General features: G+C 43.4%; 1 protein-coding gene across 1 annotated transcript; it reads left to right on the top strand.

The window, feature by feature from the left end:
• The first annotated feature begins 8,181 nt into the window (after positions 1–8,181).
• Positions 8,182–23,694, top strand: e2f2 (E2F transcription factor 2). The gene is made up of 6 exons (XM_041855544.2): positions 8,182–8,988; positions 21,121–21,223; positions 21,481–21,700; positions 22,046–22,322; positions 22,928–23,162; positions 23,409–23,694. Exons 1-6 carry the CDS (start codon positions 8,722–8,724, stop codon positions 23,687–23,689), a joined length of 1,383 nt encoding a protein of 460 aa, XP_041711478.2. The 5' UTR covers positions 8,182–8,721; the 3' UTR covers positions 23,690–23,694.
• The last annotated feature ends 299 nt before the right edge of the window (positions 23,695–23,993 follow it).

The following is a 23,993-nucleotide window of genomic DNA, read 5'->3' as shown; positions in this document are numbered from 1 at the left end:
ATGTGTGTGAGGTGTACACTTTTGTTTCAAAGTAGATTTGTTTAAGACTACCAAGAAACACTCTGTGTGACCCTGATTTTGCCCACTGCAGTAAAAGGTTATAACCTGTATTATTGTGTATTCATATGCATCTTAAATACATACTCTGAACCTTCAAACTAAATAAGAAAACATTTTGACCTTTCCTTAATTTCAAAATCACATTTCATAAGACAAAAGTGATTATGAAAGAAAATCATAAAATACAGTTTTACAAGTACACAGCATATGAAGAAGATGGGAGCATTTTAATAACTCAGAAATTGTGTTCTGTGTTCTGATTGACCATATTTGACTGAAAAAGAAACAGAAGGCCGCAGCTGTCCCTTGGTGGCACAAAGGGTTAATGATCTGGCTGAAAAACCAAACATTGCAGGTTCAAATCCCATGTTTGCAGGTTGTTAAATGCTATTCGAAATGTTCTATGAATTAAGTTAAAATGCCTTGTGTCTCTGTATCACCTACAATACAGTCTGCAAATTGTCATGAAATCTGTAGAGAAACTTAACGGTGATGTATTCCAATTTGCTTTAAGGAGCTACAAATTTGCATGCTGAGAATGTTGTTGTAATATTAGGTAAAACTTAATATAACATTTTCTAAATGTTCTGAGGAACTCCAAGACAAGGTAAAATGTATATTGTGTGAACATCAATGGAATATGATGTTAAACCTAAAACATATGCATACGTAAAAACTGACTTTTTCATTCTTACAACATTAAGGGAATGCCCTGTGCAACTTAACTTAAACATTGTATGAATGTGATCATAACTGAGCATATTTTGTGTTTTGGGAACCTATCTCTTGTAATGTGCCCACACTATTCCCACAACCTAATTAAGTGTTCTGGGAACATTTACATTTACATTTTAGTCATTTAGCAGACGCTCTTATCCAGAGCGACTTACAGTTAGTGAGTGCATACATAATTTTTTTATTTTTCATGTTGTCAACATTCTTGCAACATCAAAGGAATGTTTTGTGCATACTGATACAAACATTATCTGAATGTCAGCACAACTGGACAGTATTAGTGTATCCCCACAATGTTCCCACAACCTAAATAAATGTTTTAGGAACTTTTATGTAATGCCCAATGAAAATCATGGACATAATATTTCTTGCAGGGCAAACAGCATATGGAAAGTAATTAAATACATTTTGAAGAGCACCCTAATAGATCGATTGAGAATGACACATTGGTTAAAAAAGTGACATTATTATTATTATAATTCTTTTAAGAGAACAGATCATTTCAGCTGGCCCTTGCTATTATATTATATCGCATCTGGACCTTTTTTGACCCCTACACAGTAGTACGCTGAACCACTGCATGAGGGCCAGTATAGAGGTATAGAATAACCTAATTTTTCCCGCAAGATAACTTCTTTTTGGAGCTGTTCAGAAAAAAGAAAAAAGAAAGTAAACTGCTACCAGAGGGGTATACTACAAAGCAGAAGCAATATAAGTAACTTTGATTAACAACCAGAAATAACTATTGATTTTCTAGTTCATTAAGAAACCTAAACTTAGATATGTGTTTTGGGTTGGTGAGTCAATTAGACCATGCCCATTTCATGCATATCTATTTGGGCAGGTTAGCTGGCTAAGTCACTGATCTTGCTTTGTAGTAGATCCCTCTGGACACTGCTGTCTCAGGCCCATTGGCTGCGTTTACACAGGTAGCCCAATTCTGATATTTTTCCCAATTATTGGCAAACGATCTGATCTGATTGGTCAAAATACCAATTAGTTGAAAAAGATCAGAATTGCGCTGCCTGTGTAACACAGTCATTGTTGTGTGTGTTGTGTGCCTAGGATGGGCTAATGGCCGTGCTAGATGCCATATTTGGCCAGCAGGTGACATGGTAGGCTAAATGATGTGTCCAGATTAGAGTCTCTTTCCCCTTGACCTCTCCAGCCCCCAGAAGCACCACATCCAGCACTTTATGACAAGCATGGAGATCTAGTAATAATGTATGTTTGTTCTCACTTATCTAATTATTGTTTTCATATATTAGTAGCTGTGAGGCTAGTAAAAAGTGGGGGGAAAGCAATCACTAGCCTGCTATTCTGTGGAGTGACCCCAAGTCTGGGTTTAAGGGTCTCTTTTCCAAGCTTAAAATTATAAACATTCAACATTGGCCATGCTGTCAATCCAGCATGATTTCTGCCGCGCTCAAAACAACTGTTAACTCGGAACTGGGAAATCTGACTTCAGTGAGTTCAAGACAACTGGGAACTTGGGAAAAAACGAGCTCAGACTGGGAAAGTACGTTTTGAACAGTCATCCAACTCAGAATTGTAAGTGGGGAACTCGGTCCTCTATCTAGAGCAACGACCTGAAGATCACTGACGTCATCATGATTCAACCTTGTTTTTTTCCAGAGTTCCCAGTTGTCTTGAAAGCAGCATAACTCCAGAGAATGTCAGACTTTTATGACAAAGTTTGATGACAAAATTTGCCCACGAAGGACCACCGCGCCACCTTCCTGTTCAAGTGAGCAAAGCACAACAAGGTGAGTCCAAAGATGTCTTGTATGCTGCTGCATAAATGATGTAATATGCCAGGGAGAGATGTATACTGTAGCTAAGAAAGTAATACTAAGTGTATGTTGTGTAGTAAGCTGTTAGTAGTCCATGTGCCTCACCCTAATAATTTGGTCTATTTTCCCCTCTTAATTTCGCCTACTGTTCTGACTTGGTGGTGCACATGTAGCCTATAACTTGTTTTAGAGAAATGTAATCATCGAATATTGTAAGAGCTTTCATTGTCTGCTTATATGCCCCCTTTATTTATCCTACGGTTCTGACTTGGTGTACAGGGAGAACACTGTAAGAATGGCCCATGTTCTGAATTCTGTCGCTGTACATTTCAAACGTGCTGAACAAATAGTTATATTGACTACGTCCGTCCTGGCTCGCTCATTAATGTCTTAATCAAAATTACGGATTGACTCTTATCTGCTTGTCGTCCCCTAATGCCATAGTTTGTACATCTCAATTGTCAGTAGAAACCACATTTGTTTAAGCAAGTCAGCCATATCATCTATGTTTTTAAAAAAGGCAGTAAATGAGGCTGAATGAACTGTTTCACTGCCAGACAAGGCTCCACTGATAGCCAGGTGTAGCAGTGGTAAGGTGTTGGGACTGCTGTTGGGACAGCTTTATGTAGGCCCTAACAGTTTGTGGGCACCGTTTGTCACCGTTAAAGTGCAATTAATGTATTGTTTAGTGTTGTGTTGTGTAGTGGCTTTGCTGGCATGCATCCCCACCCCAAAAATGTGGTTTGCCCCACCAAGATTTACATGCTAAATTCGCCACTGCATGAGACATCCAGAAAATCGTTCTTCTCACAAAATTGTCTGTAGCATCCAAACAGTTTGGCCTACAAACTATTATGACCTATCTATGGAAGGATGAGACTCTCTCGAACACGTACATGTCGGTTTTGCTCTAGGATGCCCACAGGCCTCACAAGACTCCCTGAAGGTCCCCCAGTACCAGTTCAAAACATTTATGGAAGTATATATGGAGACTGTTTAGTGGCAGAAATAAGGGGTTAAATACATGTAAAAAATATTTCTAAAAATTACTGTTTCCTGATCTTTCTTATATCTCTCAGATAGAGGACAGACACTTCGGAATAAACTTCCTTTAGATTGTTTTTGGGGGGACTATCTGTTGTTCTGTGTAGTGAATCTGTTGTTCAATGCGTTTGTATGGTCTAATAGCAGTAAGGCCAAATAAAAAATGTAATAAAATAATTTTTGTCAATTTTTTTATACTTTAAGGGGTCTTAAAATTCTAAATCAAATAGCAAAATGATCCTTGGTATGACCTTCTTAAAGCAATTCCACATAGATATAGAACCCCCCATCCCCCGCCTTAGACAGGGCTTAGACGGTTTAGTGCCAGAAATAACAAACTTCCTTTAGATTTTTTATATATTTTTTGAATACTTCAAAAATGATTTGTCCTCATTTATCTATTTATTGTTTTCATATATTAGTAGCTGTGAGGCTAGGAAAAAGCCCCCCCTAACAGGTTACAAATGTGTGTTACAAAATACAACACTCCCAGGGAACAACCACATACATTTTGTAGGCCTATTGTTTATACTGTTTTAGAAATGATAATTTGACTAATGTTTCTGATGATATAGCCGGGACTCTATGAAAACCTGTGAGTTTCTCATATTTTATTTGTGTTTATTGCTGTTGTTTGTTGAGAGGGACAGTTGTTGGATTTGCATGAGACACAATTAGACTAGCTTAAACATGTGTTGAAACAGTTCTGTAGATAGTATCATGCTTTATGCTTTGGGCTATGGCTGTGTATATAAAATGCCTCACTGAACCACAAGATGGTGATACTGTATTTGCATGGCATGTCGATGTACACTACCGTTCAAAAGTTTGGGGTCACTTAGAAATGCCCTTGTTTTCGAAAGAAAAGCTTTTTTTTTTCTCCATTAAAATAACATCAAATTGATCAGAAATACAGTGTAGAAATTGATCATGTTGTAAATGGCTATTGTAGCTGGAAACGTCTGATTTTTAATGGAATATCTACATAGGCGTACAGAGGCCCATTATCAGCAACCATCAGTCCTGTGTTCCAATGGCACGTTGTGTTTGCTAATCCAAGTTCATCATTTTAAAAGGCTTATTGATCATTAGAAAACCCTTTTGCAATTATGTTAGCACTGCTGAAAACTGTTGTGCTGATTAAAGAAGCAATAAAACTGGCCTTCTTGAGACTAGTTGAGTATCTGGAGCATCAGCAATTGTGGGTTTGATTACAGGCTCAAAATGGCCAGAAACAAATAACTTTATTCTGAAACTCGTCAGTCTATTCTTGTTCTGAGAGATGAAGGCTATTCCATGCGAGACATTTCTGATCAATTTGATGTTTTTTTTTTTTTTTAATGCTTTTCTTTCGAAAACAAGGACATTTCTAAATGACCCCAAACTTTAGAACGGTAGTGTAATGCTGTAGACTTCCTTCGACTACAAGACATCCATTCTAAAAGTGTTATCAGATATACAAACTGCTAGTGTTTGAATGTGACATAAACACTGCTAGTGAATGAATGAGACATGAATACTAATAGTGAATGCGACTAGCTTTAGATAGATAAACCAAGCAGGGGAAAAAAATGTCACGCAGGGCGATACATACATTTTTTTTAATAAAATGGATATAAGCCTGAGAGACATGAGAGACAATCACCTGCTGCTTTATTGGCTCTGTAACAAATTACATTATGGAATTCATCAGGCCAACTGCATATAATAGAGCTTGACAGCACCTGTTTGTCTCTATTTATTTGGACCCCATATTGTGAGGTATTTCACACTATCATGATAGGGCCAAAAGAAAATAGGTGCAAACACAGAAACAGATTAACAGACCTTCACCTTGCATGGAGCAAACAACCCAGCATGCTGACTGGATCACAGGCACACACTCACACACACACACACTGCAACATCTCTCCCAAACATTTCAGTACAGGACCTGCTGCTGTTTATAATGTAGTAGTTCCCTCTTGAACCATTTGGCTGTAGTTTTGCTCCAGTTTACAATACAGCCTTCGGAAAGTGCATTCGGAAAGTATATAGACCCCTTGACCTTTTCCACATTTTGTTACGTTACAGCCTTATTCTAAAAAAAAAATTTTTTATCCTCATCAATCTACACGCAATACCCCATAATGACAAAGCGAAAACAGTTTTTTTGAAATGTTTGCAAATGTATTAAAAATAAAAAACAGAAATACCTTATTTACATAAGTATTCAGACCCTTTGCTATGAGACTCGAAATTGAGTTCAGGTGCATCCTGTTTCCATTGATCATCCTTGAGATGTTTCTACAACTTGATTGGAGTCCACATGTGGTACATTCAATTGATTGGAAAAGCACACACCTGTCTATATAAGGTCCCACAGTTGACAGTGAATGTCAGAGCCAAAACCAAGCCATGAGGTCGAAGGAATTGTCTGTAGCGCTCCGAGACAGGATTGTGTCGAGGCACAGATCTGGGAAAGCGTACCAAAACATTTCTGCTATCATTGAAGGTCCCCAAAAACACAGTGGCCTCCATCATTCTTAAATTGAAGAAGTTTGGAACCACCAAGACTTTTCCTAGAGCTGGCTGCCCAGCCAAACTGAGCAATCGGGGGAGAAGGGCCTTGGTCAGGGAGGTGACCAAGAACCTGATGGTGACTCTGACAGAGCTCCAGTTCCTCTGTGGAGATGGGAGAACCTTCCAGAAGGACAACCATCTCTGCAGCACTCCACCAATCAGACCTTTCTGGTAGAGTGGCCAGATGGAAGCCACTCCTCAGTAAAAGGCACATGGCAGCCCGCTTGGAGTTTGCCAAAAGGCACCTAAAGGACTCTCAGAATCTCTGGTCTGATGAAACCAAGATTGAACTCTTTGGCCTGAATACCAAGCGTCATGTCTGGAGGAAACCTGTCACCATTCCTACAGTGAAGCATGGTGGTGGCAGCATCATGCTGTGGAGAAGTTTTTCAGCAACTGGGAAACTAGTCAGGATCGAGGGAAAGATGAATGGAGCAAAGACAAGCGAGATCCTTGATGAAAACCTGCTCCAGAGCGCTGAGGACCTCAGACTGGGTCGAAGGTTCACCTTCCAACAGGACAACGACCCTAAGCACACAGCCAAGACAACGCAGGAGTGGCTTCGGGACAAGTCTCTGAATGTCCTTGAGTGGCCCAGCTAGAGCCCGGACTTGAACCCGATCAAACATCTCTAGAGAGACCTGAAAATAGCTGTGCAGCGCCGCTCCCCATCCAACCTGTCAGAGCTTGAGAGGATCTGCAGAGAAGAATGGGAGAAACTCCCCAAATACAGGTGTGCCAAGCTTGTAGTGTCATACCCAAGAAGACTCGAGGCTGTAATCGCTGCTAAAGGTGCTTCAACAAAGTACTGAGTAAAGGGTCTGAATACTTATGTAAATGTCATATTTCAGTTTAAATTTTTTATAAATTAGCAAAAATTTATAAAAATATGTTTTTGCTTTGTAATTATGGGGTATTGTGTGTAAATTGATGAGGGAAAAAAACGATTTAATCAATTTTATAATAAGGCTGTAACGTAACAAAATGTGGAAAAAGTCAAGGGGTCTGAATACGTTCCCAATGCACTGTAGCAGTCTCACCACATGCATGGGAAAGTCATTGCAGTGTGTCTGCCAACTACAGCAAGCTAGATGTATGCACAATTAGCTAATTATACAAACACATCGCCACATCTCCAAGGCCATTATCAACTCGTTGATGTGAGTTGCCTAATTCTCAACACATTTGGCTCACTGTATTGTTTTATTGAGGGCTGTATAGCCAACTCCTATAGCCGTTGTCATGTTTGGCATGAAAATGAGTATAGGAGTTGTCAAAAAAGCACAAACAGATCTGGGATCAGACTAGACTAGCAATAGGATGTCATGTGAAATTTGCATTATAATGAAGAGGGGCATATGTGTGTCATATCTGGAGGCTTGTGGGGGTCAATTGGGAGCGGGGGTAGGGAATGTCTTCAAGGAATGATCCCTTCTCTCTTTGTGAACTAGTGAGCAGCAGATGTCATTCGATTAAACGTCTTTCACATGAAATTGCTCACATAGAACTTCACTTGATTGGTTTATTGAGGATTTGAAATACCCTGTTTACTAAAAGGAAGTTTCTTACAATTAGATATTTTAAGAGAGGGGGTCTATAATAACATCAGGGTTGACTAGGCCTACATCATTGTACTTTACTCTATGGAGAGGAAATAGAATAATATCTAGATGTGTTTTTGTGCTGCTCATGTCGTGCTGCTTATCAGTAGGTTATAAAAGCATGTTATTTTTACAATTTTAGTTTCGAAATGGGTAACTTTGTCCCTAAAATGACCGCACATGGACATACTATTCCTTTAAGGCTGGGTACGCCCTGCGTGAACTGTTTTATGCAAATATATGCGGAATGTAACAATCGCAACTTTCTTGGGACCAATCAAAGACGCGCTCTAACCGCGGGAGATCCAAATTTCGCGGGACGAAATTTGGCGCTAAAAAAGCAGTTCTTCCGAGCTCCAAGTCTCTTGTATCAAAAGCTAAGCTTTTTAGCTAGACAGAGAACCGGACAGTGACAATATCTCCTCAACGGAAAATCTGAAGAATCCTCCTAAACTTTGTATTTCTGGAGGAATCTGCATCTCAAGACGTAAACTTCAAAGTTTGCCCATTCAGGACTTGCAAATATAGGGAGTGCTTGTTGTTTATTTATTTAGCTATTAAATAATTAGCTAGCTAGACAAAGTTTACGTTTCCTCTCAACTGGACAAATCAAGGATAATATCGGTTGCAATGCTACAGTAGGCAAGTCGTTTAATTTCTGAAAATACTAAAGCAAAGTATATATCCGGTGATTAGCTATTTCACTTATGCATTTTGCACATTATTAACTAAATAGCGTTTTTATGAAATTCTTAGGACTTTTATCAAACTAGCTACGAATTGTGAGACATCGTTTCCAGTTCGAATCGGAAAAACTGCAACTCCTCTCATTCACTGTCGTGAGTACGGATTTCTGGAATATTTGGCCTTTGCTACTAGCAAAACGTATTTTAATTTGAACACAGTCGTTATTTTAATTGACTAAAATGATACGGCTGCCCAAAGGCGTTTCTCCTGCGTCTGGCCGAGGTGCTGTAGGAGGACTGTCGTTTTCACAGAATAAAGTTTTGTCCGGAGTGAAGACAGAATTCTTCAGCACCGGGTTATCCAGTCCACCGATGAACTCTGTACCGGCTGGATACTTCACCCAAATCTGCAACACGACAGCGGCCGAACAAAGGGTGAACTGCCTCTATGCAACCCCCCATGGACCTGAAGCTAAACCCATCAGATCATGCTCCGGCAGACTACCGGTAAGACTTTAATAAAGGATGATGCAACTACCAACAATCGATATTACTGTTATCCACCTTATAATTAACGTTACTGACTATACAATATATCAAATTATGGGTAAAATATTCTTGAATTGCACTGGTATGAATATATTTATCGGAGTTGTGCTGTGCATGACATTTAAAAACTGTTTGACATTATCAGGCAACGTCACGGAAGCAGCGTGCACTCTGTGGCAATGAATGGGTTGTGATATTTTCGCGTGGCTTGAGAAACAAGCTTGTTTCGGTGACCTTTCTCCCGCAGCCCAGCTGTAATATTTACAGAGGGTTGGGGTGTCCCCCCCTGTAAAAATATTTGATGAATACCCCTCAGTAGGGGTTAGCTAGGACTGGGGGTATCACTGAATTTAACAATGCCCATGGCTAATTTCACCCCGATTTGTAGAGGGAGATTTCTCATTCTAAATGTCCATTTATAGTTACACCTTACATGAATGAGGAAATGCTGCATCTGGACAGGAAACTTATTTCATAATGCCCAACCAGCCAATAAAGGTCATTTACCCAAAAATGTGATTTAGCTTAACACATTGTTCACCCATAGCCCCCAGCTGTCACTAACCACTAACCAACCAAGCCATAACCCCACCTTGTCTGAATTGCACCTGTCTGCTCAGGTCATATACACCCTGCTCAACCTGTGTGTGTCCATCCACAAAGGTCACGGGTCACAGCTGGACAACCACTCACTTTTCCTGGGAGTTTACATAATTTGAATGTTCAAACATGCCACACACACACAGGAGTACTCTTGAGGGAGATAATAACATGTTGCTGATGAACACACACACACCCAGGGTTCAGTGTATGAGTCCAGGCTGATAATGTCTCTATTGCTTAATATTGAGGGGGGCACTACTCCTGTGCTTTGCGCCAATACAATGACATTAACTTGGCTAGTCCAAGACTGGGCTAATGCAATTTCCATTGTGTACTACTCTCCATTGTCATAATGTCAACTTCCTGTTCTAGGCCAAGTCTGACCAAGGCACAAGGTCAGGCGATCAGGGTATTCATCGCCCCCCTCTATCCTACTTTTAGGATTAGGACTATGAGCTTTTCCTGACCAGGAACATTTTGTTATAAAACGAGTTACTACTAGATTACAAGTTACAACTAGTTCTAGCCTATAACTAAGGCCCAGAGTTTTTCCTCGTCGGGTCAATTCAAGTGGTCAGAAAACCCCCTGACCCTAGTTATGGGAAACAACAACTCTATCCTGATACTAGTTATGATAAACAACAAAATGTCAGCCTCGGCAGGCAATAAGTTCCTTCTATTGTCCGGAAAGCACAGTGGGCAGAGAGGCTGTACTTGCCCTGGAAACGTGGTGATGATAATAGTGTCAGAAGAAGTGATGGCGTAGGACATCCTCTTGCCCTGCTACTCGTAAACACTTTGGGTTACACTGTGAAGGAGTCTTCATCCTTCTCCCTGCTGAAGCTATTCTCATTAACCTCAAATATGGGTCACTCACAGATCCTTATATAATAACAGATAATATGCCATTTAGCAGACATGTTTATCCAAAGTGACTTACAGTCATGCTTGTATACATTTGATGTATGGGTAGCTCCGGGAATCGAACCAACAACCCTGGCGGTGCAAGTGACATGCTCTACCAACTGAGGCCATACAGGACCACTTCACAGATTGTCATGGATACTTCCAACTTGGCAGAGATGAGCAAATGGTCAAGCTTCAACGTCACACTAGTCATCCTCTCAGGTTATCTATAATGAACTATTAACTCTCTAGAGTTTGTTTCCACTTGAGTGTAGGAGTGCCCTAATACAATATCAAGGTGAATATACAGTATGTCCCCACTGTGTCATATTTATAGTGATTGCTGCTATGATGTTTGAGTGATTGGCGAGCTGTGAAATTGTCACTGTATTTCCTGTGAGGATGATACTACTACTAACGTGTAATTGTTTGACAGAGTTTTACTCCCGAGTTGAAAAACAGGACAGAAGGTCAAGGAGTGCTCTCGGGGTTCAGTTTGACACATACCGGTACGTGAGATTGAAGTTCACAATAGGTGGGAATATAACACATCATAGGCCCTGTGTAGCTCAGTTGGTAGAGCATGGTGCTTGCAACGCCAGGGTTGTGGGTTCGTTTCCCACGTGGGAACAGTATGAAAAAATCATTGCCTTAACCCCTCTCTGGGACCCCCATGGTGAGCCCCAATTCAGGCTAGGACTCTGGGTGCTGGGGTGTGAGATTGCCTACTTTGCCCCTTGTTTACACCAGCCAAAAGCTCTCTTTCTCTCTGTTATCTCTCGTTCCCACTATTTTTTTGTTGGCCTGCTCCAGGCCCCACCGACCCACAAACTAGGATGCTCCACTTAATGGGGCCGTCTTTATTATGTGTGAGGGACATAGGCTAGCTTGGTGTTGAATGGGTCTTTTTGTCACACATTGAAACTTGTCCTCGTCTTGGAAGTCAGGTTCTACGTAACTGAACTGGTGTTTTGAAGAGAGAGAAGGTAACAGGCCAGTAGCTAGAAGTGAGTCTGTTGAAAGCATTTGGTTAATGTGACCCAGATTTGTGAAATGCCCCTGGAGAAAGTCCAGTCATATCTGTTGAAATGGAGGGAGTTAGAGGGGTGGAAGGAGAGCTGAATTTACATGCACGTTTTAGGGTGTAGGCGCTTAGTTGCTGTCATAGAATGAGGCAATAACGGCTGTGTGTCATGGAGATAAAGAGGGGATTGTGAATGAGTGACTCAGTGTATTTAAACACATTTACATTTTAGTCATTTGTCAGACACTCTTATCCAGAGCGACTTACACACATTTTCATACTTATCTTTCGTACTGATCCCCTGTGGGAATCAAACCCATAACCCTTGCAAACACCATGTAAATGTACTTAAATAGATCGCCTGCCATGGCCTGCTAATGTGTTGACAATTGCTGTGGTTAGCTGTTAACTCACTATGTTTGAGAATGACATTCTTTTAGCTACATTTATTGCTTGTGTGTGTGACTTATTATTTTTACATTTTAGTCATTTAGCAGACGCTCTTATCCAGAGCGACTTACAGTTAGTGAGTGCATTTTTCATACTGGCCCCCCATTATGTTCTGTATCTCTCTTTACATGACTTTGTGTTGTTAGCATTTGGTGGTTGAGTGATTTATTCCCCCCCTGTGGTATGCTAGCTGACATAGGCCCTGTATTTTCACATGCCGAAAGGTTTGCAAAGCGCTGACTCAACATTCAAAACCTCACTACAAACACAAACTCACAGGCCTAAGCCGGGCCGCTGCAAAGCTGCAGGGCAAAACTGTGGTAAAATGTTCAAGGGGAGGCCCATTCGAATTGGACACAACACAAGGTGGCCATTTTAACCACCACATGTCATGTAATCTTCTCGGTGGTTTATTTGACAGGTTGCATTTAGACTAGTCTCCAGAAGATGACAAAGGGTCACATTTTAATCCCTGAGGTGGTCTGAAAAGGTTTTAACAGTGTGGTCGGTGCCATCTTTCCTCAATCCCCCCTCTAGTCAGGCACTTAGGCATTTCCTTGCTCTTGATTGGTCAAAAGGAGAAGTCATGTCTTAATGCAGGTTGAACAAATTGGAGGGGAACAAACAAGCCCCACTACAAGTCAATAAATGTGATATTATATCTTTATTACAAATGTATTGTTTTGTATTTACCATAGGTAGTAGGCCTACTGGTAGACTACTAATGTTTACTTTGCCTGCAAGTTGGTGTAACCAAAATCTTAACACATGCGGTATAGAGTAGGCTAAGTCTGTGCGGTGCCCCTAAAGTGAATGTGTGTGTGTGGGTGGGTGTGTGTTCTAGAAGGATTAGACAGGTTCTATTGTGGTCTCTCCCTGCCACCTGCTATGTGTGGCTCTGCCAGATGTCACTGACAGACAGGTGGACATGTGGTGGAGGACAGAGGGACAATGCCACCCTTTTTCCCCTCTCTCGTGGTTCAGTCCAAATCCACATGCTGCTCACATTCTCAAATCTCCTCTCAGATCTACTGGAGTAAACTATGGTTTACTAAGGGATAGGAGTTTTTCCAGACCACATGTCATGACAGGAAACCTCTGGACCTACAGCCAATAACTTGCTCAGGACCAATGTCAGTAAAAAATCCAGACAATCAAGTCTATGTATGGTGTGCAATAAGGTAGCCTAACTCCTTAGGTGCTTTTCCAGAAACTTCCTAGACACTTTATAGCCTATTCATGGTTAGAAAAAATTGTGAGAAAAGAGAGCCAGTGCAATTAAAACCATAGGTGAAAGTTAAAACTACAAATTAGTTTCATTATACCTCTGTAGTCTGTGTGTCTAGATGTATTGTAATGACTTGACTTAGTACATAGGGCCTATTGCAGCGTCAGGTCATGACATGTGTCACGTAGTTTATAACATGGTTTGATTTGTAGCTTGTGGACATGTGTCCTTCGTGGCACATGCTGGGTTGTGTCTGTAACCACACTGAAGCAGAGCATAGTCTCATATGACATGCCCTCTCTCCAACTGTGATCTGGCGTGTGTGTGGTTTGTAAAACAAGAGATTATGGAGTTGTGTGTGTGTGTGTGCGTACACACATCTGTGGGGGGTAACACCAGTTCCCAGGGCAGACGTTCAATGTTCTGCTTGGTTCCCCCCCCACTGCCACTGAGCTCATTATAATCTGGTCCTAATTTAGTATGTTGGATGGGAGTGGAGCGCGCCATTGCTGCAGTATGAGGGTGTTCTGAAGTCCTATTAATGATGTGTTCCGGAGGATTGAAAACGACCTCGTTATTTTTTAAACCTCCCATTTTGGAATCGGCGAGACTATGTATGGCTCATACATGCGTAATAAACCATCTGCAGTCCTCTTCCAGCAGGAGAAAGGCACAGAATCCTTACATTCTAACCTGCCATCACTTAGTACACGAGATACGCGCTCGTTCATGGCTACGTGATCTTACCATTAGTACATAGAATACATCGATCAATCCATACGTCCTAAATTAGAAAACATGTCGTTTAATTTCTCTCTTTCAATAGCCTACACTTCTCTGGAAGCAAGCAGAAAATGATGTGCGCTAAAGATGGAATTGTAGCCAGACAAATACATTAGAATACCATTTAGAATACCATTGTCAACCTGTTCAGAAACACTATGCTCACAACTTGAATCTCCTAAATGGTGTCACTGATGTATTTAGTTAGAATCTTGGAATATATTTGGAATATATTGCTCAATAGACTAGGGTTTTTACCAGGCGCAAATCAAGGATAACACACATAGTTGATGCACTAGAGAAATGTACACTGCAAACTTTCACCCACTTTTTAGATAAGAAAATATCGCCCTACCTTTCTGTTTCAACCATCCATCCCAATCAAATATTTCCATGTGTCTGTCTACCTTTTGTCCAGTGATCATCATTCATCATGTAGACAAATACTAGTAGACAAATACTAGGCCTATATATACTCATTAGTGATGAGCGATTTTAGTATTTCTTGAGCTTGGTTCAGTTTCAGTTCGAGTATAAGAAAATAATCACTATTTTCGATTTCGGTTTCTATATTAATAAAAAACCCAAAAACATTCAATGCATTAAGTGGGTTGAATGCTGTAACAACACAGAATAAAACAATTAGGCCTAATAAAAGTCCCATGATGGTAGTCACTGCCCATTACTACTGATATATTGTTAATCGTTTATTCACATTACTTTACTTTAATTAAAAAATATGAAAGAATAATTCCAAGTCATCTCATTTCTATGCTGTCTGGCAGAATCACTATTTTAGTAGTTCTTCAAAGTAAAAAAAGGCATACGTTTATGACTGCTATCAACCAACTATCAATCACTTAGATCAGGGGTGTCAAACATCCGGCCCGCGGGCCGGATCAGGCCCGCAAACGGGTTTAATCCGGCCCGCGAGATGATTTAAATTAAAAAAAATAAAATAATAATAATAATAAAAAAAATTTGTAAAGTATAAAAATGCGCTGCAATTTTTCAATAAAATAAACTGCTGTTCCAATTGCGTCCACTGGATGGCGCAATATCAATTGTGTTAAGCAAGCAAACTGTTTATACCGGGGCAGAGCAAGTAGGTCAAGCACGTGCAGCCAATGAGCTACTTTGTTTTGCCCGCGATATTTATTACGGCTTCTACTTTTAACATTATGTGCTTTGGCACCCTCATTGCCCCAATATGTCTCTGTCAAAAAATAGACAAGTGGACGCAGAGTGCAGAGTGTTCCAAGAAAAATTGTAATCCTATTTATTCACGGAATTGAATGGGAAAGCTGTATGTTTGGTGTGTTCAGAGCATGTTGCAGTGCTGAAAGAATATAACCTTCGTCGCCACTATGTGAGTCTTCATGCCGACAAATATGACAACTTTCAAGGACAGCGGAGATGAGAGAAGGTGAATGAACTGTTGGCGGGTCTGAAGAAACAGCAGTCTGTGTTTACTCACAGCCGAGACATCAGTGACGCTGCAGTGAAAGCTAGCTACCTCATTGCTAATGAAATCGCAGTGGCTTCAAAACCATTTAGTGAGGGTGAATTTGTAAAAACATGCATGATGAAGGCAGCGGAGATTGTGTGCCCTGAAAAGCGGCAGGCTTTTGCAAATATCAGCCTGACAAGAAACACAGTTGCAGACAGGATTTCCGATCTTTCAGTGGATTTGGACAGCCAGTTGAAGCAAAAAGTAAAGTCATTTATTGCGTTTTCGGTTGCAATTGATGAAAGCACGGACATTACAGATGTTGCACAACTGGCCATTTTCATCCGCGGAGTTGATGACACATTGACCGTCACCGAGGAGTTCGTGGAGTTGGTGCCGACGACAGCAGCTGATATTTTTACCGCACTCGTCGGCGCGCTGGACAGGGTCGGAGTGGACTGGTCCCGCGCTGTCAGCCTGGCTACAGATGGTGCGCCCTCAATGATCGGGAAAAAAGCAGGCGTTGTGACAAAGTTCAGAGAGAAAGTGCAATCTGCAAATGGAGGACGTGATTTTTTGACTTTTCACTGTATTTTGCACCAGGAGGCTTTGTGTTGCAAGTCATTAAAGATGGATAACGTCATGAAGGTGGTCATCCAAACTGTTAATTTCATCCGATCCAGAAGCCTGAATCACCGTCAGTTTGACAGCCTTCTCAGAGAGAAAGACCACATCTATGGCCTGCCATACCACACTGAGGTAAGATGGTTAAGCCGAGGTGCTGTGCTGAGGCGTTTCTTTGATTTACGAGAAGAAATTGAACAGTTCATGGAAGAAAAGGGCAAACCAGTGTTAGAATTTCATTCCGCAGAATGGATGCAGGACCTTGCATTTATGGTGGATGTTACAGAGCACCTGAATAACTTGAACAAACAGCTGCAAGGGCGCAACAAAGTTGTCACGCAGTATTATGACAGCATACGTTCTTTCAAGTTGAAGCTGTCATTGTGGGAGACGCAACTTGCCGGTGGTGATGCAGCTCACTTCCCCTGTCTGAAAAATGTGTGCGCGACCCAACATGTGGCAGACATGAAGCGGTTCAAAGATAAAATAACGGGACTGTTACGGGAGTTTGAGCAACGCTTTCAGATTTATGTTTATATGTTTTTATGTTGATGTGCTATTGTTTTTAATTGATTTTATTTTATTTGTATATTTAACCTATTCTTGACTCTGTGGTTCTTGCACTTGTTTGGGGAACAGGATTTCATTATTTTTATCTACATTTCTGCCTGAGAAATGACACCCTGATATAGTTCTGTGATCTGTGATATACTTCTGTGAATCACTGAGGCATTGTGTGTTTGTGTGTTCTTTGTCCTCAGAACTTTCAAATAACTTGAGGTGTTTTATGATTAATAGTGATGTTGTGCTTTTGGACACTGTCCTTAGGCTCCAGCTTTATGTTTATATGTTTTTATGTTGATGTGCTATTGTTTTTAATTGTTTTTATTTTATTTGTATATTTAACCTATTCTTGACTCTGTGGTTCTTGCACTTGTTTGGGGAACAGGATTTCATTATTTTTATCTACATTTCTGCCTGAGAAATGACACCCTGATATAGTTCTGTGATCTGTGAAACAGTTCTGTTAATCACTGAGGCATTGTGTGTTTTGTGTTCTTTTTCTTTAGAATTTTCAAATAAACTTGACGTGTTTTATGATTAATAGTGATGTTGTGCTTGTACTATTTTGGACACACTGTCCTCAGGCTCCAGCTTTATGTTGTATGTTGATCGTATTAAAACAAAGAAAACAATCTGAAGTTGTTGTTTTTAAGTTATATATACCATGATTTTTCCGGTCCGGCCCACTTGGGAATAGATTTTCCTCCATGTGGCCCCTGAGCTAAAATGAGTTTGACACCCCTGACTTAGATCATCTATTTTCAGGTAGAGATACCTCGAGAAGCAACTGCTCTATATCCCCCTCTGTCTCTTTAGGTAGCGGGCATATAAAAAAAAAAAAGACAGACCTGACAAGTAGGCGCGCAATGGATTATGGTAATTGTAGTTAATTACCATGTTTTCTGCTCTAAACTATGTAGAATATTGGCCTGTTGGAAACTACAACTCCTTACTACATCACAGTTCAGGCTGGATCGGATTTATCTCTAGAGAAACGGCGCAATGTGCGCATTGAGCTCACAGAAAAAAACGGAATGAAATGGAATTCAAATAATTGAACCAACGTCAGTCAATTAGTTGTTTAAAAACCGAAAAAATATTCTAAATTTCCGTAAATCGTTCATCACTAATAAACATTACACGACTTTAAAGGAGTAGGTCATTTGATGCAAACATATACTGTAAGTAGGTTCCAACTTTTCCATGGTATAAATTACATTATCACAATCGCTTGCTTGCCATACTAGTCTGTACAACAACGGGAGTTAGCCACAACCAAGCCTGATAGACAATGTTGATTGGCAGGTGGCATTTCCACTGAGGTTGCAAGGTTAAAATTGGGAGGCGGGATCAGATCGGCACAGCATTGTCTAATAGAGCTCGCCAGCTTGTAGTACTAAAACCCGGAAATAAGTTATCTCTGGTCCGTTCAGCCATCCCATAGAACAAAACAAATAAGATCTCTTAAGCCTGTGTTTACCACAGACCTTATTTTCGGCGTTTATCCAAAAAACGGCATTCATTTTCTCCATAGGCTTTATTCAACAAACCATGGCAGAGTTAGTGCCTACAAAAAGACGTCATTACTATTTCTCTCTGAGGTTGTGGGGTGCACAGCTAACGAACACAACAGAGTGTTTTTTTTCTCTCCGTTCTCTTTGTGCACGCTACAAAGGCTCGAGAACAATAGCGTGCTGATGAAGTACACAGCTTTTGGCTCTTGAGCGCTACATTCAGAACTACTGGCTAAAAAAGTAGACAAAAGTACCGGAGAATCTTCTTAAAAGCATCACTGAGCCCCCTAACATGGTAGGGTCCTATCTGTGAGAGGGGTTAGAGAAGAAATGGGGCGAGATCGAGGAAATGGGAGAAGGATAAAAACAGAGAAAGAGGGAGGGAGGGAGGTGTGCTTGTACCCTCAAGAAGTAGGTACGAATTACATAGTGCGCTACCGTCTGGATGAAATCCTATGCCTCGTTAGGTAGTTCAGTCAGGAGTGTGGCCTTGCATAGTGGTGAATAAGTGTTCTTATTCATTTCTGTGCCCCCATAACAGTGTGTATGATAGCAGTGGTCAATCCTAGTAGGCCAATCTGGCTGTGTGTGTGTGTGTGTGTATCATGGGGGACAGGAGGAGTGAGGGGTTCATGGAGGGAAAGGAGGAGTGAGGGGTTCATGGGGGGGAAAGGAGGAGTGAGGGGTTCATGGGGGGACAGGAGGAGTGAGGGGTTCATGGGGGGAAAGGAGGAGTGAGGGGTTCATGGGGGGAAAGGAGGAGTGAGGGGTTCATGGGGGGGAAAGGAGGAGTGAGGGGTTCATGGGGGGAAAGGAGGAGTGAGGGGTTCATGGGGGGAAAGGAGGAGTGAGGGGTTCATGGGGGGAAAGGAGGAGTGAGGGGTTCATGGGGGGAAAGGAGGAGTGAGGGGTTCATGGGGGGAAAGGAGGAGTGAGGGGTTCATGGGGGGGAAAGGAGGAGTGAGGGGTTCATGGGGGGGGAAAGGAGGAGTGAGGGGTTCATGGGGGGGAAAGGAGGAGTGAGGGGTTCATGGGGGGAAAGGAGGAGTGAGGGGTTCATGGGGGGAAAGGAGGAGTGAGGGGTTCATGGGGGGGAAAGGAGGAGTGAGGGGGTTCATGGGGGGGAAAGGAGGAGTGAGGGGTTCATGGGGGGGAAAGGAGGAGTGAGGGGTTCATGGGGGGGAAAGGAGGAGTGAGGGGTTCATGGGGGAAAGGAGGAGTGAGGGGTTCATGGGGGGAAAGGAGGAGTGAGGGGTTCATGGGGGGAAAGGAGGAGTGAGGGGGTTCATGGGGGGAAAGGAGGAGTGAGGGGTTCATGGGGGGAAGAGGAGGAGTGAGGGGTTCATGGGGGGAAAGGAGGAGTGAGGGGGTTCATGGGGAAATGAGAGGAGGGGGTCCATGGGGACAGTGAGGGGTGAGGGGTTCATGGGGGGGAAAGGAGGAGTGAGGGGTTCATGGGGGGGAAAGGAGGAGTGAGGGGTTCATGGGGGAAAGGAGGAGTGAGGGGTTCATGGGGGAAAGGAGGAGTGAGGGGTTCATGGGGGGAAGGAGGAGTGAGGGGTTCATGGGGGGACAGGAGGAGTGAGGGGTTCATGGGGGGAAAGGAGGAGTGAGGGGTTCATGGGGGAAAGGAGGAGTGAGGGGGTTCATGGGGGGGAAAGGAGGAGTGAGGGGTTCATGGGGGAAAGGAGGAGTGAGGGGTTCATGGGGGGAAAGGAGGAGTGAGGGGGTTCATGGGGGGAAAGGAGGAGTGAGGGGTTCATGGGGGGGAAGGAGGAGTGAGGGGTTCATGGGGGGGAAGGAGGAGTGAGGGGTTCATGGGGGGAAAGGAGGAGGAGGGGGTTCATGGGGGGAAAGGAGGAGTGAGGGGTTCATGGGGGGAAAGGAGGAGTGAGGGGTTCATGGGGGGACAGAAGTGAGAGTTCATCCGGGGGAGAAGGAGAAGTGAGGGGTTCATGGGGGAAGGAGGAGTGAGAGGGTTCATGGGGACAGGAGGGAGTGAGGGGTTCATGGGGGGAAAGGAGGAGTGAGGGGTTCATGGGGGGAAAGGAGGAGTGAGGGGTTCATGGGGGAAGGAGGAGTGAGGGGTTCATGGGGGAAAGGAGGAGTGAGGGGTTCATGGGGGGGAAGGAGGAGTGAGGGGGTTCATGGGGGGGAAAGGAGGAGTGAGGGGTTCATGGGGGGAAAGGAGGAGTGAGGGGTTCATGGGGGGAAAGGAGGAGTGAGGGGTTCATGGGGGGAAAGGAGGAGTGAGGGGTTCATGGGGGGGAAAGGAGGAGTGAGGGGTTCATGGGGGAAGGAGGAGGAGGAGAAGAAAGGGGGATGTGGTCGGTGAGTGAGTGAGTCCATGGATTTCCTGGCGTTTGGCGAGCAGTGGGGCGGTTCCACACACACACACACATCAACACACACACTCCCCCCTTTAGAAGTGCTTCAGAATGTGATGGCCTTTGTCACTGCTCTTGAGACCACCGCCACAATTACGACTTGCCGCTTTTCAACAGCCACAATTAGCATTAGCAGACTGTATAGCCTATGGCAGCACAGATCTCACGCTACAGTGGATGGGCTGTGCTTTATTCTATGGCCTGCTACCATCCTATCCTCATGATCTACAGCTCTATAGGACATTGTTGCATGTCAAGTGGACTTGTTAAGCATTCAAACTAGGGAATGGTTCCAATAGACTCCCTGCATCCTAATAATCCGTCCTTTCTCACAAAGTGTACACTTGTTCACTTCCCTTTAAACGGAAATGATTGGTTGGAGAAATATAGTGCAAAACTCTCAAGCCAATGCCTACGTCATCAGTTCAGTGATTTGAAATGTGTGGGGAGTAGTGAACGAGTGCACACTTCAGGAGAAAGGAGATATTATTGGGACACATGCTCCTTCTCAAGCTGTCTTTAACCCTTTTCCCCCTGTTCTTTGTGCCCCCGCATAGGCCAAGAGGAAGCTGGACCTGGAGGACCCCCTGTACCTCCCAGACTTCAGGACCCCCAATGGAAAGGGGAGTGTGGCTGCAGCCAGAATCTCTAGTCCCAAAAGTGAGTCTGCATCAATGACAAAAACACTGCCCCCTACTGTCTTCATTATCAAATAAGGGATGGGTTGCGTAAAGCGAGACAACATAGTCATCCATCCATCCTTTATAATTCAACACACAAGCCACATGCAGATCTTTTCCAATCCATAATAGCGAGTTCACATATGTATATTCCACATTATTATTGAATACATACCCTTACACAAATCCACTCCTGCATTCTCTTACCACATCTCTTGTATGACCTATGACCCTCAGCGCCCAAGTCCCCCGGTGAGCGAACGCGCTACGACACCTCCCTGGGTCTGCTGACCAAGAAGTTTGTTGGCCTGCTGAGCCAGTCACCCGACGGCGTGCTGGACCTCAACTGGGCCACCGAGGTCCTCGAGGTGCAGAAGAGACGCATCTATGACATCACCAACGTGCTGGAGGGCGTGCAGCTCATCCGCAAGAAGTCCAAGAACAACATCCAGTGGATGTGAGTAGGACACTTAGGACAAGTGGACAAGTACACTCAGGAGAATATCACTCGGGACATGTAGACTTAGAACAAGTACACTTAGGATAAGTCGACACTTAGGATAAGTAACTACTCATTCTTCAGCTGTAGGAGGTGGGTCCAATTCCATATCAACTCCTTAGCCCCTACTCCTTGGTGCAATATTGATAGGTCCACCTTGCTCTGTAATCTAAAGACGATCATTTTTTAAGTGTTGAATGTTCCAACTTCACCTCTAACCATGATCCATCTATACCATGATGTACAATGTATATCCTCTGTAGTGGCTCATCATCAATACAAAATAAATAACTGTTTTATCAGGGTGGGTGGCGTGTTCGAGGGCTCGGCCAGCGGCGGGGAGAAGTCATGCGCCCTGAGGAAGGAGCTGGGAGAGCTGGAGAGGGCCGAGAAGGCCCTGGAAGACCTGATCACGTCCAGTAGCACCCAGCTCAAGGAGCTGACCGAACACAGGGAGAACCAGCAGCTAGGCTACGTCACCTACCAGGACATCAGGTCTATAGGCAGCCTGCAGGACCAGACGGTCATCGCCGTCAAGGCCCCCTCAGAAACCAAGCTGGAGGTACCTGAGTCCTCAGGGGTGAGTGGTCATCTAGTCATAGATAGAGAGCTGCTCTGGGTTGTGTTCATTTGGGCACACTGTAGCAAAACATTTTGCAACGGACAAAATAAATTGCTTTTCTTCTTGGACAAGTTCAGTTAGTACCTGACCGTTTGACTAATGTTTTCTGCCCACTGAACAGCGGCACAATACAGCTGTTTAAACAGACATGAAAAAGGACACAGTGACTATTCCAGGGATTGACATTAAGGGTTGCCCTATTGCCTGGGGGCAAGTTACCTGGGTGTGCACGTTGAGTCTGCTCTGTGGTTGCCCCATTGGACAAGTGATTTTTAATTAGTGATAACAACCAAAATGCAAAGAATTACAGTAGGCTGGTACTTTACAAATCCGGGCAAGTCATCATATTCTTCGGGCAGCCCAAAAAAGACCCCTGACCTGCCCAATCCCTGTACCTCTTCCTTACAAGGATATGCTACTCTTACTAAGCCAATAATAGATGGCCTTCTCTTGTATAACAAAGAAAGACACTTTACCCTTTTGACATTTCCAAACCGAGCCCATTATCCCTCTCTTTCCATAGTGCATCATTGTAACATCTTCCTATTGTCCTTTATCCACAGGGCCCCCAACAGATCTACCTGAAGAGTAAGAACGGGCCCATCGAGGTGTACCTCTGTCCCGAGGAGGGTCTGGAGGATGCCAGCCCCGTCAAGAGCACCACCACTCCCAGGAAAGACTACCCTCATCCCCCCTTGGGTCACACTGCCACCCCCTCCCCCGTCATGGCACCACCACAGTACACCACTATCAAACAGGAGCCCCAATACACCAACGTCAAGCAGGAGCCCATGGAAGGTAAGCTGAGCTGGGGCTCTTTTCTGATACGGCTGATCAGTGATCTGAAAAGTTCTGAAAGTTGCAGATAGCAATAGAATGAATAGACCTGAGACGATTCCCAATTATACATGACAGACAGTCGCAGCTGTTCTACACAATAGCGTTCTATCTGAACGTTCTGTAACGTTACACCCTCCTCTAAACAGTCCTGTGTGTTGTAAGGGGTGTCCAGTCACCCTCTCTCCCTCTCCGCCCTCCCTATAGCTGAACTCTCCAGACCTGCACCAGTATCCCTCCCCAACACCTCCAGCACCAACACCACCACCCTCCTGGATGTTGAGGGCCTCCTGGGCCTTCCCCCCAGCCTGCTCCAGATGACAGAGGACCAGCTCCCGGGCCCTGGGTTCACCCCCGACTCCAACGCCCTCTTCGTCAGCTTCTCGCCGCACCTCGACCACGACGACTACCTCTGGGGGCTGGAGGACGGCGAGGGCGTGTCTGACATCTTCGACACCTATGACCTGGGAGACCTGCTCCAGAGCTGAGAGATGGGGGGTGGCTGGCTGTGGTTATAGCCTAGTTATGACCACGTTACCTGACCTTAAGCAACTCTTAGCCCTAGTTATTATATAGGCTATAACTGGTCAGGGAAAACTCCTGTCCCTATTCATGAAGGAGTAGTGTCCTCTGTAGAGGTATGGGGTGGGGGGAAATGTTACACTATGACGCCATCAACCTTTGCTTTAGCAATGTCTGTTCCATGTTAATGATTTGTCTAAAACGGGCCCCTTTATGGGCTCGCACCTTGTGTCAGTTCATTTGTATATCTATTTGTATACTTTTTGGGTT

This window comes from Coregonus clupeaformis, chromosome 29, assembly GCF_020615455.1.
Source record: "Coregonus clupeaformis isolate EN_2021a chromosome 29, ASM2061545v1, whole genome shotgun sequence".
In the NCBI taxonomy this organism is placed as follows: Eukaryota; Metazoa; Chordata; class Actinopteri; order Salmoniformes; family Salmonidae; genus Coregonus; species Coregonus clupeaformis.
This window is presented reverse-complemented; position numbering and strand designations above follow the sequence as displayed.